The sequence below is a fragment of the Periplaneta americana genome, chromosome 1, assembly GCF_040183065.1.
Source record: "Periplaneta americana isolate PAMFEO1 chromosome 1, P.americana_PAMFEO1_priV1, whole genome shotgun sequence".
NCBI lineage: Eukaryota > Metazoa > Arthropoda > Insecta > Blattodea > Blattidae > Periplaneta > Periplaneta americana.
Window position 1 is genome coordinate 125,741,054 of NC_091117.1, and position 18,475 is coordinate 125,759,528.

Genomic DNA, 18,475 nt, shown 5'->3' on the forward strand with positions numbered 1-18,475 from the left:
TTGAAAATTAACCCATAATCTTCCAAATTACGTTAAATATAAACAAACTGAGAGCAGGTATTTTAGAAAACAAAATGGTGGCACGCTCCTCCTACTACACGGTCGGGGTTTACGACCCGCCTCCGGACTGAACGCCCTCCGTCGCGCGCCGACCGGCAACGGGCCAATCACGGATCGAGGAGGCGGTGACAGTAGCGGGACTCCGCCCTCTGAGGGGCGCTCACGGGTGCTTCCTTCCAGTAGATAATAAAGTAAGTGCGAAGCGAGTAACCAACCAAGCAGTGAGTGCTACCAGAGGCTCCGACCGCGCGATGTGCCAATAAATAAGATCCGTACCATAAACACTGCTCAGACAGGGACACAATCATATTTTCAGTGTGAACATTTAAAGCAGGGAATTATTCCTCTGAGCAGACAACACATAAAAATGTAACATTTGTATGTCTGTGAGGCAACATAAATGTTGCTCGTTAAACTGTGTTCAGTGACGAAGTGAGAGTGACCGCAGATAGAGGTAGGACAGCCTGATACAATTATTGCAGGGTAACAAACCTGGACTGGAAACCTAAAACATTAGTCTACTAGTTGGTCTATAGGTCTATAGCCTATATCTGTTCAGTAATGTGACTCTCGGATTCCAATCAATAAGACTATTACGTATAGGCCTACTGCCTGTCCAAGTACAGAATGATATTTTAGTTAATAAAGATAAATTTATTAAATGTTCCTACCACCGTTTAAAAAAGTCGTTAGGCAGTTCAATTTATCTATTTCTATACTGATAAGTAACGTAATTCCCACAAATGACATAGAAAAGCTAACACTGAATGATAATTTGGAAAAGTTTGGAGTTTCAATTAAGGAATAATGGTAGACCTAATACTGCTAAATAACGGCTCTATTATAGAGGGACTGAGAACTGTCGAAGCCAAGGTCTAATAATTAATCTACTAGTAGATGAAAACCAGGAAAAGAATGAACTGGCCATCATTAGGAGAAACTGAGTGCGGGTGCAATATCTAGAGTGGGAAATGTGTACGCAGTGTCAGTAAGACAGGCTATGAAGCTTCTAGTCACAGTAGCCCGGTAGGCGTCGCTTCGGCGTCGCGACGATGCCCCGGCCGAGCCGCGAGTCGTACGGGGACCAGAAGCCGCCCTACTCGTACATCTCGCTGACCGCGATGGCCATCTGGAGCTCGCCGGAGAAGATGCTTCCGCTGTCGGACATCTACCGCTTCATCACGGAGCGCTTCCCGTACTACCGGCGCAACACGCAGCGCTGGCAGAACTCTCTGCGCCACAACCTCTCCTTCAACGACTGCTTCATCAAGATCCCGCGGCGCCCCGACCGCCCCGGCAAGGGCGCCTACTGGGCGCTGCACCCCGCCGCCCTGGACATGTTCGAGAACGGCAGCTTCCTACGGCGACGGAAACGGTTCAAGCTGCCCAAGATCGAGAAAGACGCGCTGGAGGTGGGCCTGGCGTCCATCCAGCAGGCTTCCACCAATGTTCCTAGCAGCCCGATGCTCAAGAACGGGCCCTCGTCGCAGCCGTTTGCGGCGTCGTCCCTGCACGCGCCCGGCAAGTCCTTCAGCATCGACAGCATCATGCACGGCGGCGTGGACAGCCTGCCCGACGCCGCGGCGGCCCTCCAGGCGCTGCAGCACCCCGTGGTGCCCCAGCCCGTGCTGGCGCGCGGCGCCGCGTCCTTCTGCTCGCCGCCCTACGCGCCCGGCGTGCCCGTGCCGGCGTCCCCGGGCTACTTCCACCACCACCCGCCCGTCTGCCTGCAGCAGCAGCTGCCCGCCGCCTGTCCCGGGGGCGGCTACATCGTGCACCCTGCGGCTGCCGCCATCTACGCCGCCGCCCTGGCCACGGCCGGCCTCCTCATCCCCCCGTTCAATAAGCCCCAGGCGCTCCCGGGCCTTGTGAAGCCCCATCCGCTGATGGCGCCGTGCCCCCCGCAATTCGCGCTCCCGGGCCCGCCGGCGCCCCCCGCCCAGAGGGTCATCGAACTGGAAGACTCGGCGTCGCCGCCGCCCCAGACGCCGATGCTGGACGTCGTCGATAACTCCGCGTCCTCTTCGTCTTCGGACTGCTTGCAGCTTCCTGGAGAGCTCTAGCGGCAAGGTAAGACACTTCGGCATCCTTAGCTAAGTTAGAGCGACAACAACGTCTGAACCTTAGTTTTGTTCTTCATCTATTTGACAAGCTACGGTTATCTGCGGTCGTGGCAGTTCTACAATAGTGCTTTCTTAGTCAAGCCTATAAAACTAACGACGACCACATAGTTTTATAGGCTGCATAGGCCTACATTGCGACACACCGAGGTAGAATCGGAAGACTTGATAAAATAAAAAAGCGTGTAGATAACGGAATATCTCACGTACAACCAATATAAATCTCCAGACAATCTCAACAGTTTCGAGACTATGAACCAATAAAATTGACGTAGCCTACCTACGAGACGTAGGGCATAACAAATTTGCATAGAGCAAATGCATCTTGTAACGCATTAAGAATAAAGCTGATGAAGGTAATGATCACACAATGGTTAGCCTAGGCCTAGTTATATAGCTAATTTTACATAACTTAGACTATACTCGTAGACTATTATATTCTGAGGTTAGTTTGAGCATCAATGTAATGAAATATTTAACTTGAAAGAAAAAGCAATCAGCTGCTAAGTATAAGGCATAACTTTCACACCCTTGCTCTCTTACTAATAGACTAAGTAGAGCTTAAGTTAGATGGAAATAAATAAATTATAGTTTATTTAACGACGCTCGCAACTGCCGAGGTTATATCAGCGTCGCCGGTGTGCCGGAATTTTGTCCCGCAGGAGTTCTTTATATGCCACTAAATCTAGTGACATAAGCATGTCACATTTAACCATACTTAAATGCCATCGACCTGGGCCGAGATCGAACCCGGAACCTCGGGCACAAAAGGCCAACGCTATACGAACTGCGCCACTCAGGGCGACTAGTTTAGATGGATATGATGGTGACAATCTTACCGTAACAGTTTAATTAACTGTACGTTATTATTGGAGTCTCCGTATCACAATCGATATGTAAGTACAAGCATGGAATAATTTAACGAGTATGTTTACTAGGAGTCCTTGAAAACACGTTAAATGTTAGAGACGCGAACTATATCATACTTCGTCGCGGACTATTTCATAGGCCCCTACTTCGCAGATAAAATAAATGATGATGACTATTCCCGCTTCGTAATATGGGAGCTAATGCATGTAGTTAAATGTGAAATATCACCTAACTTACACTAAGCTTACATATTGTACCTGATTTAATTACATTGTCTTATAATAGTCTATGCACTTTCCTGAATGAATTTACTGTAGCAAATTGTAGCTATAGGTCTACAATCTAAAAGGTAGACTGAGAACAGTGTGTCTATCTGTTAACAACAATCCAACAACGCTAACTTAATTATTCAAAAAAAAAATAATAATAATAATTTAACGCCATTTATTAGTTTTGCCATATCTTCTAGCAATATAAGCTTATTTCGAAATATAACAAATTAAAGCTGTTTAAGCTGTTCTTTTGCTATTGAATTTTCTTATTGAACATTTATTCCTCGCAATAATGTTTTTGTTTCTGCAGACATGAAATGGCCCTATTCAATGTTTTATGAACTCAATGTAGAATAATGTGAAACTCAAAATGGTTATAAGCGTGGGCCCCGTAATCTGTCAGTACTCCGGAAGTTATTAATGGTTAACGCTTAAATTTTCGAAAATATTCGAATTTCACAATAAACTCTAGCTACACAATAAACTCTATTATTTTATGAACGAGAAGCTTTTTATTTTAAGTAAATCATATTTTAGCAAAGTTGTAGCGATTTAAAAATGACACTGATTGTTTAATAATCTTATATTTTTTGAGCTAAATAATCTGACAATTTACAAAATGTTTCTGGACAAATATAGATGGATATTTTACATTAATAAAAGAGTCTTAGCCTGCCACACTTATAGAAAAAAGAAGAGAGTGGCGATTAAGGAAATCGTAACATGCGTTGAACGTAGTGTCGTTAAGTAACTGCTTAATAAATTTGCAGTCCACACCTGTGGAGTAACGGTTAGAGCGTCTGGCCGCGAAACCAGGTGGCCCGGGTTCGAATCCTGGTCGGGGCAAGTTACCTGGTTGAGGTTTTCTCCGGGGTTTTCCCTTAACCCAATTTGAGCAAATGCTGGGTAACTTTCGATGCTGGACTTTCACCGGCATTATCACCATCTCATTCACACGCTAAATAACCTATGATATTGATACAGCGTCGTAGAATAACCTACGTAGGCCTACTTAAATTAAAAAAATAAATTTGCAAGATTTCGAAATGTTATGACAACATGAAATATTGCGTAAGTTATGTAGAATTCCAGACAGAATTTTTCATTAACTGTTTGCATTATGACAGTGGTCTTCAATTAGACCACGGCCCTCACCACTACATGTAGCAATGTTTGTAACCATTCCTCATATAAGTAACGTAATATAGGTAAATTAATTATAATATGTGATCATCGCTTCTATATAGTTTTACTGATTTCCCAATACTCATGCTTGAACAACTTAGTAAAGTTGATAGCCTACTTCTAATTAATTTATAAGTTATCTCTTTTGTAATAAAACAATTTATAAACGTTTAAAATATGTAGGCTACGATATCAAAATAATTATGCCATCTACTTTACACCTGGCATTTCATCTAGGCCTATAAAGGCCGAAGATGGTTGACTTATAATAGGCTACAGTACGGAAAACGGCCACGGTCACGACAAATTAATTTATACAGGACTCTCTATATTAATACCTACAAGATGGAACAAAATAAGTAATTATGAATTAAATGAACTCAATGACGGGTATTTGATTCCAAAATCAATGTATGATGAGGGTAAACTATAACAGATGAGCAAGTTAATGAGTAACTTGAGGTGCAGCTTGCAGAGGTATTCTGTAAATTGTGTACGGTATTCGTAACATTTTTCAGTACACAGCTCAAAATAAAATATAAGCTATTACTGATTCACATCAAACTTAGTATAATACTACATGAACTTTGCTAGAGTGTCCACCCTCTACTACAATTAGGCTATATTATTCATGTTCAGAATAGAAATGTAGTGATGTTTAATACGAAGTCCCCTGTTGTTTAGCATATCTGCTCAAAGGCAACAATAAACTAAACATAGCTGAATTTTAAATGTTCAAATTACCAATCCATTCAGTCCTCTATATGTGAGAATTGTAAAGCAACATCAGACATTCATAATAGCAGGATTTCTTTGTCATGTATTCAGCATGACGCAAGGATCATTTTCTAGTTTACGCTTAGGGCCTACTGTACACTAGTGAATGATATCTAGGCCTACTGTAGTTATACAGGTATTTGATTCAGACCTAGGGTATCAAAATGTAGGCTCAAACTGTGTTACACGCAACGGGTTAAGAAACAACTACTTTACTGGTTGGAAGCTAAGGTCTCCGGTTCGAAACCCATATAGAAAATGTCGTCCGTTGCGAATGTAACGTTCTCTGCAATATGCATTGGTACTTCCTGAATGAAAATTATTTATGATTAATTCTTTATTTTTAAATTAGCTTCCAACTAAATTCAGCTAGACATAAAACACAATTAAAACTATTTTTTTTTAAATATAGACATACCTACAATATGTTATCAGCTGAAAGTTAGAATTTATAAAACAGTTATATCACCGACTGTTCTGCATGGTTGTGAAACTTGGACTTTTACTTTGAGACAGAAACAGAGGTTAGGACTAAGGGTGTTCGAGAATAAGGTGCAGAGGAAAATATTTGGGTTAAGAGGAATGAAATAACAGGAGAATATAGAAAGTTACATAACGTAGGCCTAATTAGGGACATTAAATCTAGATGTTTGAGATGAGTAGGACATGTAGCATGTATGGGCGAATCCAAAAATGCATATAAAGTGTTAGTTGGGAGGCTGGAGAGAAAAAGGCCTTTGGGGAGGCGATACGTAGATGGGAGGATAATATTAAAATGGATTTGAGGGAGGTGAGATATGATTGTAGAGAATGGACTAATCTTGCTCAGGATAGGGACCGATGCGATGGCGGGCTTAAGTGAGGGCTGCAATGAACCTCCGGGTTCCTTAAAAGCCATAATTAAGTAAGTATAAGTAAGACATAACAATATTAAAGGCATATTCAATTAACTAGAGCTAGGCTATAGCAGGTGCAAGAATCAATACAGTTTGGTCCTCTTAAAATTCCCTACATTAGCCTAGGCATTAAGCTACTAGAAATTTATTGTAGGGTAATGCTATTTAAACTGCCCATTCTGAAGTAAACTTATAGGCTACTGCTCCTGCTTGGTGCTATTTAATTGAAAGTGTTTTAGACAACTGAAAATAATGATGCTAACTACCGGTATTTCTCACAGAATAACTGAAATGAAGAAATTGACAAAATTTGATTTTACTCAGAGGATTGACAGAATTTTACATTTTAATTAAGACTACACAATATGAAAATAATTAAGCTTAAGTTACACAAAGTGAAGAAGACATTGTACGAGTATTAATGCCTTAATAAGTATCTGTGAATAAATTAAAATTCATATCCATTAGGCTAAATTCTAAAATGTTTCTATTTTTCAGTAGTTGTATGCGTATATTCAATTCTATAATCAGTCAGTTAGGCCAATTACTTATAATATCAACAAAGATTTTAATACAATCTTTTTAATAGAGAAAGGATACAGTAGCTAACAGCCAGTAATTATTTTTCTACATCATGCAAATAATGCGGGAGAAACACAAACAAGTAGAAGAGATGAAAGATCGCAAGTAATTGATTAGAAATAAGCCTAATTAATTTACATAGGCCTAATAAGAATTCCGAGAAATACGGATGAGTTGGCAGTCTTAGTTGAAACACAAACGAACCATCGGGAAAGCTTAAAATCTTAAAATCATATAAATAATTAGAACCTATTATTCTTTCGTTATAGTAGGCTAACAGTAGTATTAGTAGTAATAGTAGTAGTAGTAGGCGTAGTAGTAGTAGTAGTAGTAGTAGCAGCAGTAGTAGCAGGCCTAGTAGTAGTAGTAGTAGTAGTAGTAGTAGTAGTAGTAGTAGTAGTAGTAGTAGTAGTAGTAGTAGTATAGTAATAGTGGAATAATATTTTATTCAATGATGGTTGAAGTTGCAGTGGTTATTATTAATAGACTAATTGAAATTTAAAATGCACGAAAAACGGTCGAAAAATTTTGCCTGGAGCCCACTATCAGAGACAGGCTTCTTTTAGTTGTAATTTACGACAGGTGCCGGTAACCACAGATTTGCTTCCCTCGGTGAAGAATCCATTCTAAGGATTTTAAGATTTTATCGCCCTTTAAAATCCACCGTCCTCGGCCGGGTTTGAACCCGGGAACATCAGACCAAAGGCTAGAATGATAGGCCTAACTACTAGACAATTACAAATAGCTTTTAAGGAACCCGCAGGTTCATTGCCGCCCTCACATAAGCCCGCCATCGGTCCCAATTCTGTGCAAGAGTAATCCAGTCTCTATCATCATATCCCAACTCCCTCAAATCCATTTTAATATTATCCTCCCATCTACGTCCCGGGCTCCTAAAGGTCTTTTCCCTTCGGCCTCCCAACTAACACTCTATAAGCATTTCTGGATTCGCCCATACGTGCCACATGCGCTGCCCATCTCAAACGTCTGGATTTAATGTTCCTAATTATGTGAGGTGAAGAATACAATGAGTGCAGTTCTGCGTTGTGTAACTTTCTCCATTCTCCTGTAACTTCATCCCTCTTAGCCCCAACAACAAAAAAATAATTACTGTCTATTGAAATATTTGTATCCAAATAGGCTTACTTAGTCTATAGGCTATAGGCCTAGCCTATAACGTAGGTAACTATTAAGTTTTAAGCCAGCGTAATTGTGTTCGAACTATTGAAATTGTAACGTTTGTAAGCAACTGTCCGCCACTGATCTACTCTTCCAGTTCGGTTGTATTTACTGGTATTGTAAGAGAAGTTTCTTTACACCACTCAGCAACCGCAAGAATGCGAACAAATCGCTTCAATTACTACAGACTGTTAATTCAATAAAAACGGCCAGCCGATTACATCCATTTCTGTCTCATTTAAGACAATTGTATCGCTGTGATCACGCAGTCTACAAATTGCAGCTTGCAGGTCTATCAAGAATGTCACAATAACGTTTTGACAGTCACAACGAAGTACTTTTGAATTCTCAGAGACTAATTGAAACGTAAATTGCATTGACGGGCAATCTTCTAAAATACCAGTCCCACAAAGTATTCGTGTAATTTCAGGTCTTAATATTTGGGATCTTGCATCTTGTTATAGTAGGCTATGTGTAGAAATATCCATAGTTTCGGAACTAAGTTACATATCGATTTCATTATCGTCCTGCTCTGAAGAATAGATCCCGGTAACGAATGCAAAAGTTAGGTTTCTTTTCCCTTTCCCTTGATGAAGAAAAGTTGGGCGTTTATACATAAATTACATGATACGAAATTAAAAAAAAATTACCTCAAATAACTGTGTAGCCTACGTAAAAGCCTTAAATCATATTGAGTAGGCCTAGGCCTATGGATTTAACAGACAAAGGCCTATTCCGAGCTGTAAAGTTAAGAACGGAAAGAAACGAATGTCTACGAAAACACAGCATTTAAATTACTTTGATGATGATGATGATGATGATGATGATGATGATGATGATAATGATGATGATGATGATAATAATAATAATAATAATAATAATAATAATAATACTTACTTACAAATGCTTTTAAGGAACTCGGAGGTTCATTGCCGCCCTCAAATAAGCCCGCCGCCGGTTCCTATCCTGAGCAAGATTAATCCAGTCCCTTCTATCATATCCCACATCCCTCAAATCCATTTTAATATTATCATCCCATCTACGTCTCGGCCTCCTCAAAGGTCTTTTTCTCTAAGGTCTTCCAACTAACATTCTGTATTTAGTCCTATGCATTTCTGAATTCACCCCTACGTGCTACTTGATCTGCTCATCTCAAACGTCTGAATTTAATGTTTCTAATTAAGTCGGGTAAAGAATATAATGCGTGCAGTTCTTACGTAACATTCTTTATTCTCCTGTAACTTCATCCCTCTTAACTCCAAATATTTTCCTAAGCACCTTATTCTCGAACACTCTTAGTCCTAACCTCTGTTCCTCCTTCAAAGTGAAAGTCCAAGTTTCACAACCATACAGAACAACAGGCAATATAGCCTAACTGTTTTATACATTCTAACTTTCAGATTGTTTGAGAGCAGAATGAATGACAGAAGCTTTTCAACCGAATAATAGGCCTAACAGACATTTTCTATAGGCCTATTTATTCTACATTTAATTTCCTCTCGAGTGTCATTTATATTTGTTATTGTTGTTCCATGATAGGCCTACTTGAATTTTTTCACCTTTTCATAGGATAAATTTCCAGTTTTTATATTTTCATTTCGTACTATGTTCTGGTCGCTAGACATAATCATATAGGCCTACTTTGTTTTTTTCGGGGTTTACTTCCAAACCTATCTCCTCACTTGCTTCAAGTAAAATTCCCGTATTTCCCCTGCAGTAATATTTTGTGGATCTTCTCCAAACATATTCACGTTATCCGCATAAAGAAGCAGCTGATGTAACCCGTTCAATTTCAAACCCTTTCTGTTTTCCTGGACGTTCCTAATGACATATTCTACAGCAAATTAAAAAAGTAAAGGCCACAGTGCATCTCCTTTCTTTAGCCCGCAGTGAATTGGAAAAGCGTCAGGCAAAACTGTGATATACGGACTCTGCTGTATGTTTCACTGAGACACATTTTAATTAATCGAACTAGTTTCTTGGGAATACCAAATTCAATAAGAATATTATCATATATAAAACATCTCTCTTAATTGAGTAGGCCTACTATGGCTTTTTTGAAATCTATAAATAACTGATGTAGCTACTGTACCCTTATACTCCCATTTTTCTCCAGTATCTGTCGAATACAAAAAATCTGATCAATAGTCGATCTATTACGCCTGAAACCACATTGATGATTTCATTTTCATCTACATATGCAGTTAATCTTCTCAAAATAATACTGGGCAAAATTTTATACGACATCAATAAAAGTGATATTCCTCGAAAGTTAATAAGTTAAGTCTTTTCCCCCTTTTTAAAGATAGGTAGGCCTACGATTATTTATGGACTCCTTCCATTGTTCTGGTACAATTTCCTTTTCCCAAATAGCAAGCTTATAGACTAAATTTCACTAGTTATAAAGGCCTAATAAAGGTAAAGTACTTTCTTTACAAGCCATGAAGGCGCATGGGGGCATGGAGGTAAAGCTCCGTACTTTCATGACCGCAGCACTAGAATGAGGTGGTGTGGCACCACGCTCCGACCGCCCCCATTAAAGATTTGATAGGAGTCTGAGTGGACCACGTGTCTTTTTGAAGTTTTGGCAACGAGAAAACCACCACCACCACCACCACCACACCACCACCAACACCACCACCACCACCACCACCACCACCACCACCACCACCACCATCACCACCACCACCGGGCGCTCCCAGTGCATAGCCAGTTGCTCTATCTACTGAGCTATCCGCTGCCACATTAAAAGTAGGTCTAGTAGGTTAATTCACTGCAAAGTAAAATCAGTGAAAGTTTAAAATATAGGCCTAACAACGGCATTTAAATAAATGAATAGCCAGCCAGCCAGACAGACAGACAGATATATAGATAGATAGATAGATAGATAGATAGATAGATAGATAGATAGATAGATAGATAGATAGATAGATAGATAGATAGATAGATAGATAGATAGATAGATAGATAGATAGATAGATAGATAGATAGATAGATAGATAGATAGATAGATAGATAGATAGATAGATAGATAGATAGATAGATAGATAGATAGATAGATAGATAGATAGATAGATAGATAGATAGATAGATAGATAGATAGATAGATAGATAGATAGATAGATAGATAGATAGATAGATAGATAGATAGATAGATAGATAGATAGATAGATAGATAGATAGATAGATAGATAGATAGATAGATAGATAGATAGATAGATAGATAGATAGATAGATAGATAGATAGATAGATAGATAGATAGATAGATAGATAGATAGATAGATAGATAGATAGATAGATAGATAGATAGATAGATAGATAGATAGATAGATAGATAGATAGATAGATAGATAGATAGATAGATAGATAGATAGATAGATAGATAGATAGATAGATAGATAGATAGATAGATAGATAGATAGATAGATAGATAGATAGATAGATAGATAGATAGATAAATAAATAAATGTTTGCGGAATAAAGTCAAGATTTCCATAACATTAGATTGGGACTTCCAAACAATGCGAAATTTACTGTAAATCAGTTTTTTTTTTTTTTTTGGGAAATAGGCCTAGGCTAGTTTTAGAAGATTGCAGTCCCCATATTTCCTCTAACCTAAAGTGGGTTCGATATATAACAAATTATATTTGAAGGGAATAATAATAATAATAATAATAATAATAATAATAATAATAATAATAATAATAAATAACAATACCCTAATAGTTATAATTAATTACCACTATATTGTGACAAATTTTTGTCGGTGTGAGTGAAAGCTCTTCGTGGTGGATCAAGTAGGCTCATTTAAAGTTATCATCCTGCTAAGTCAGTACGCAATATGTGTAACTGAAAATTATAATTATATTTTTGAATTAAGACTGCACCACTTCACTTCAGGAATTAAATGGGATTAATAAATTAATAGTTAGGCCTACTTTGAGAAGTAGACACAGCTTACAATCATAATATTTTTAACAAGCAATATCTAATTACAGTAAGCTGGACTTCAGAAAATGTGGCGATGTCTTAAATAAAGACTCATCCAGCGTTTCGGTGCTGGTAAGTGGCTCCATCATCATGGAAACAGGCACGAGGAAAATTATCTATTGGAATCGATGCCAAGAGTTATTCCCCAGGACTTGACAACCGTTAAGTCAAATTCTATTCTGACAATGTCTTTCAATATGGATAAAGAATTAGAGCGCTACTTGTATTCAGTTATCAGGTATTAGTTACACATGCTAGTAGCATAAGACTTCGCAACAGATTTGAAATTTAATTTATTTTAATAACTGAAACTGCCACTATTGCAAAAGATATCAACGTCGACGTTGTCATACAAAACTACAACAACTTTCTAATAATGTTCTCCATAGCTACCAAATGTAACTTTACACTGTAATAGGTAGACCTATATTGCATTCCTTTACGTCAACATTCTTGGTGACAAAGAGAGAAGTAAAGGCTAATTCACAATAAACCGGGAACGGAAACGATAACGAGAATGGAAATATTGTTAAAATAAAGGTATTTAAATGTGAGCATTCACAATTAACGAAAAGCTTGCCGGAACCCGGGAACGAGAACGTGGAAGTTAATTGTGAATGCTCACATTTAAATCTTATTTTAACAATATTTCCGTTCTCGTTCTCGTTGTCGTTTCCGTTCCCGGTTTATTGTGAACCAGCCTTTAAGGTATAGATATGGATGTCTAAAATGACTGGATTGACCAGTATTCCTCAATACCCTCCAATATACAATTATAAGTAAATCTCGGGTTTAGAAAAATTATAATCCTTACTAGGCACGTAAGTTATCAACAAATATTGACAGAAGCTTTTGTTGTGCTAAAACCTTCTAATAACAGATAAAAGGAATTGATATCAGTTTATGCATTTTCGGTTGCAAGTCTAGTGGATCTTGCTTCGATAATCTATTTCGAAAGTAAAAACTTATACGTTTTCTTTATGGTTAATACAAAATAACATGGTTTTCGGTATGCCACCGTCTGGGCACAGTGATTTCTCCTATAGGCCTACTAGTAAAATATTTTTTTCTCGTGTTTAGTATCTATTATTCAAATAAACAGGTAATAGTGTACTACGTGAAATATTTTCTATATATAGACCTAAGTTATATAATTTGAACTGATAATGGAAATTATGGGAAAACGGCTGAACGGATTTTAATGAATGAATCTCATTTTGAAGCTTGGAATCCAAGGATATGCAGAAAAATAGTAGTTTTGAGTGAAACGTCAGTTTTCCTACATAATTTCCCTATTTTCCAAAAAATAATCTGTCGTCAGTTTTGAGAACTAATTGATTTTTAGAAGAAGACAAAACACATTCTAAAATAACACGAAGGCCATGACCTGCAAGATTGCTCAGATTCTCTGACATCATAATGCCAATAAGTCGATATTCTTTGTGTACTTTTCTGAGAACGTCTCAATATTGGTTATTAAATACATCAAGACTTATAAAGATTATATCAAGAATTTACAGCTCTGAATCTCTGTTTTGTAATTTTCTGAGTATAGCTCTGTATTGCTTATTAAAAACTACAAATCTTAAGGAGGTTTCATGATAGTATTACCATTAAATATGAAATATTGCAATTAATGCCACGGTTTGAGTGTTTGTCAGGAATGATACACATTAATGCTATATTATTGATGAGCCACTAGTTCTTCTTTATTAACTTATTATATTATATTTTATATTTATAAATTTTAACTGCTTGTATACTTTGTGACCTGGTAGAGTGTAAGAGAAGGCTCTACGGCCTTAACTCTGCCAGTATAAATAAAGAATTATTATTATTATTATTATTATTATTATTATTATTATTATTATTATTATATTTTCTTTGGCGGTGCGTAAAAGAAATAGCAGAGCCTAAAGTGATTACTTATTTTTTACGCACTAATGCTTTAAAGGCTCTCTTTAGGCACTGATAAAAATTGGGTAAAATCCAACTCTACGCACTATCGTAGAAAAAAAACACTTTATAGACTCAAGGATATTGGAAATATAGCCTATATTTATGTAAAAATTCTTAGTAAATAAATTTCTGCAGTATTGTGATAATATAACATTTTTGAAAAAATAGGGGGCTATATAGGAAGGGGGGGGGAGTATAGGGCGTATTCGTAGAAGATGTGAAACAAATATCAACTTTCACATTTTTTAAAGTTATGCTATTCCTCCCGCACTTTGACAATATATGGATTCATTTATTGCGTCTTCTTGATAGGCCCAACAGAGATATTAAAATTAAGCATTTAGAAGAACATGCAATTTATTTTTATCGCACATTATTAGGTCGAGATGTAGCACAGCAGCTTCAGAAACCGCTGAGAATGAGGATAGTGAAATGATTGCTTGAAGGGGAAGACCGACTTTGTTCGTGGGAATCCTCCCCCTCTGCCACTTTGCTCAACACAAATCACATAAAGACCTCCCAGAGCTTGAACGTTCAACTCTCTTCAAAAGATTGGTTCCAACCGCCTTTCATCTAGCATAATACTAACCATTTTGACTGTAGTCTTTTCTGAAGCCCATAGTACATATTTTAAGTTATAGACAGGAATTATTAGAGAAATGTGACAGCGCAATTCGCTTAAAATTCAAGAATTATGAAACAATAATTAACTTAATAATTAATTTAATTAATGCCGATTTTAATAGGTTGAAAGTCAGATATTGTTTAATAATTCCTAGGGACTCTCAACGTTCACCAACACAAACGTTGATCCCGGAAAAGAGCAGAAATATCTATGTGAAAATTTTACTTTTCATGTTATAGACCATAAATTTCGATAATCTGTACTGAAAAGTGATAAAGAATTATAATAGCTTTGAAAATGTCGCTTAGTGATCTATTAGAGGATCTTAAGTTCATATATAAGAAAGTCGATGATGAAAAGATAGAATAAAATGTTAGCGAAATTTGACGAGGACTATGACCTTAAACTAAAATACGAGAATCATAAATATTAGTAGAGGAAGTGTTACAAATGTGAAACAGGAGTACAGATATGAAATAGCGTGATATAACGACCTGAGACGAGCTGTATTCTAGCGGAAACCTTCGAAATTACTAAGCACTGATAGGGTAAACTCATCTAATTCCGTGATAATAAGACTTTATTAGGCCTATTATTATTTCCATATGAAGACACGAAATAATATTGTTTATTACTGTAAACATTTGTTCAAACGTCGTAATATGACAATCCGTGAAGTAATAACTGATAGCTGTATTTACTTAGAGAGAAAAAAAAATTAAAATCATCACTCAATTTCATTTAATTCCGTGATATTTCACTTAATTCCGTGACACTGTAACCTTAATTTCGTGACACAATAGTTTACATAAAATAAAGACAGAATAATCTTACACTGTGACCTTGAACATTAACATGAACATAATTACCATAATTAAATTTGTTGATTATTCATATGATCAACTTGAATCCTCACTATCAACATTCAGAAGTGGCACAACTATCACACACAAAATATCAGCATCAGATTCTGTAATTTGACACTTCTCATGATATGTTTTCCCACAGAATGAGCAAGCAATCCAATTTTCACTATTTCGTTTTTTGACGTCAGCACTATAGGATCCGTTACAAATTCCACAAACCCAATTTTCAACGTTAGAGCTGGCTCGTGATGTGGATGGCTTTCCTTGAGAAGATTTTGTAGACTTCTGCGGTGAAGTATCAGCTGGAGATTTGATCGGTAGCGTAAGGCACTTGGCTCTGACATCTATTTTGCTGTTAACCGTTCTCTTTTTCTTTGGTGGATCATATGTGGGTGTTTTCAGCAAATCTCTTACAGCCTGACGTCGTTTCTCTTGTGTTCAAACATGCAACTGAACAGAATCATTTTGTTGTGATGAAACAGACAGCTGAGCGAACTCTTTCTTCTGGAAGGTCACCCTGCGTTTGTTGCCTTCCAAGAGTTGGCTTGTCTTTTAACTTGCTAGCTGTAAGGGCTTCATCTGCCAAAGAAGATGGGTTGAATGGATAAACTCCCATTTTAGAAAACTCTGAACAGATATTTGTTGGTGTCATTGCCTTCTCATATGCCACATTGAACAACTTTTGTAAGTCAAATTGTGTTGGAGTAACATTGGAGTTCGTCACATGAAAGTTCTCCAACTCAGTTCTCTAAACTTGCTTCAAGGGACGATAAACACTGACGCCTAATGGTTACGGAATATGGCTGTTATGAGAGGTCATGGTAAAGAGGACGATCTTGTTTTCTCTGGCCAAAGCCAACACATCAGGACCTACAGTGAGTCCATCAACAAAAGGAAAGGTCTGCTTGGAGGGATATTCTTCACAAAGTGACGCATCCAATCAAGAAAGAGATCATAATTGATCCACCCATTTGCTGAGAGTCAGATACTCAGTTATCTTTAAGAATATGGGTAGATAAAGCTTGAGACCAGTTCCTAACTAAAAAAATGTCTTGAGAGTTCCGAGAATCGAACCCACGTGCGGATCAGAGAACAGAGTGCTGATCCCTACGCGAAAATGGTCATTATTAAATATGTATATCATATGCAAAATTTTGATTTTAATTGGCGTTAATATTCGATCACTTAATATAAATTATCTAATTATAAATAAATAATATAAAAAATTTATATATTCAAATTTGTTTTAAAATTAAGCAGATATAATAATTAATATAGGTGATAACTAGTCGTACAGGTCATGTGACGTTCATTTAATGAGTTTTCATTTGCTGTTCACTTAATTCCGTGATACAGTAATGGCTGCCAAATCTTAAAATCCTTAAGAAATTGTGCAGACAACTTAAGGTTTGTAGACTAAATCATATAAGTTAACTGACAACTGTGTACACATTCTAAATCTTCAAAGCAATCTCTATAGAAATATATATTTATACATACGTATAATTATGCACATACCTGTTTTTAAAAACTTATTTTAGGATACGACACCAGGACAACTCAAACCAAGCGTCTTAGCTAGGGCGCACTATGAAATGACTTCCTGTTAGCAGTGCACTTGTTCCCAGAAGCCCAAACTTCTTGAGACGGTAGCTGATTACTGCTGCTATCCATTGAACAAACTACCAACAATTTGTCATGTACACATAATTCAGTGATATTCATTATATTCAGTATAACGGAATTACATGAGTCACGAAATTAGATGAGTTTACCCTACTCTCTTTCGCGGGAATGTGTTAGTTTGCATTCAGAAGCTGAACTGTTGAAACGTTTATCATTATTGCGTTTTCGAGGAAAGTGAAAATTTCGGCGGTAAGTTTTTTTCTTCAATATACATTGTTATTCCTGAATGTTAAGAATATTAATGATATATATTTTCTGAGAGAGAAATAATCTACATTTATAGCAATGTATGTTTAATTTATCGATCGTCCAGTTCAAAAGTGCGACAACTAAAAAATTTCCATTTTTTAGTTATTTATACTACTGTAAGCCCCTTTCGAAGCTCTTTCCGATTCAATATTGAGATAAGTCATATTTACAACCAAAAAGAAAAAAGAAACTAAACAAACTGCTGTAGAAATAATTATAACTATGGACTTTACTAATTCATTATTAGTACACTTCGAAATGTATTAATAATGAACTGGAAGATTGTGATAAACTCGTCCTGAATACTGACCCATTTCTAATTGTCGTGGTTATGAACCAGAAATCTGTTCCTTTCTAGGTGATTTATTTGAAACTTTCAATTGAAGATATCTCAAAACTTGTTTTTTTTTTAGTTGTCGCACTTTTGAACTAGACGATCGTTATTTCGTTTTAAATTATGATAGGCCTATTTTTTGCGGTTACGACTTACAACGTTACTGTGTCACAAATATGAAATAATAACATTATTAAAATTCCATCTTTATACCACGGTTTTCTGTTCCGTTATTATTTTTGGCATCTATGGGAGGAAGGAAAACCCAACCTTCCAACAAATTTAAAAAACAGTGGAATGAAAAAGTAATTAAAGAAATCATAAAACAAGTTCGAGAAAAGACATGAGAGACGATTCATCTGGATTCAGTATTACGGTTGGGAAAACATCTTCTAATGATGATACTCTTTCTTTGCTTTTCCTAATAGAGGCCATTTTGACTTTGCAATTTTAATAATTTTATAACTTGTTAATAATATTCCATATTTATATCTCCATTTTTATAAAGGAAATATAGGCCTATTAGATTTTGAGGAAAATATTTTTTTTCAAACATTTTACAACATTTTACAAACTTCTAAGGTGTACCATTCACAGGAACATTCAGCAATAAACAGGACGATACTTTACGTTCAGTATTCAAAACATGTAGGTTCCAAAACGAAAAAACAAAAACAAAAACAAAATGGTATTCCATATTTGTACCTCTTCCTCTACAGAACTGTAAATACTTGGAAGATATCACTTGTGATTTTCAGAAACCTTCAAGTTCATTAACGAGAAAATCGAAACTGAGCAGATAGCAGAAAACACTGTGAATGAAT

General features: G+C 36.8%; 1 protein-coding gene across 2 annotated transcripts in view; it reads left to right on the forward strand.

Annotated features, from left to right (window-relative positions):
• Window positions 1–250: 250 nt before the first annotated feature.
• LOC138700510 (forkhead box protein B1-like) overlaps window positions 251–18,475 on the forward strand; it is a 394,224-nt gene continuing 375,999 nt past the window's right edge. For both annotated transcript variants that reach the window (XM_069827116.1, XM_069827119.1), the window contains exon 1: window positions 251–2,130. In XM_069827116.1, the coding sequence (XP_069683217.1) occupies window positions 1,113–2,123 (1,011 nt within the window). In that variant the 5' untranslated portion in view covers window positions 251–1,112 and the 3' untranslated portion in view covers window positions 2,124–2,130. The remainder of the gene's footprint in view (window positions 2,131–18,475) is intronic.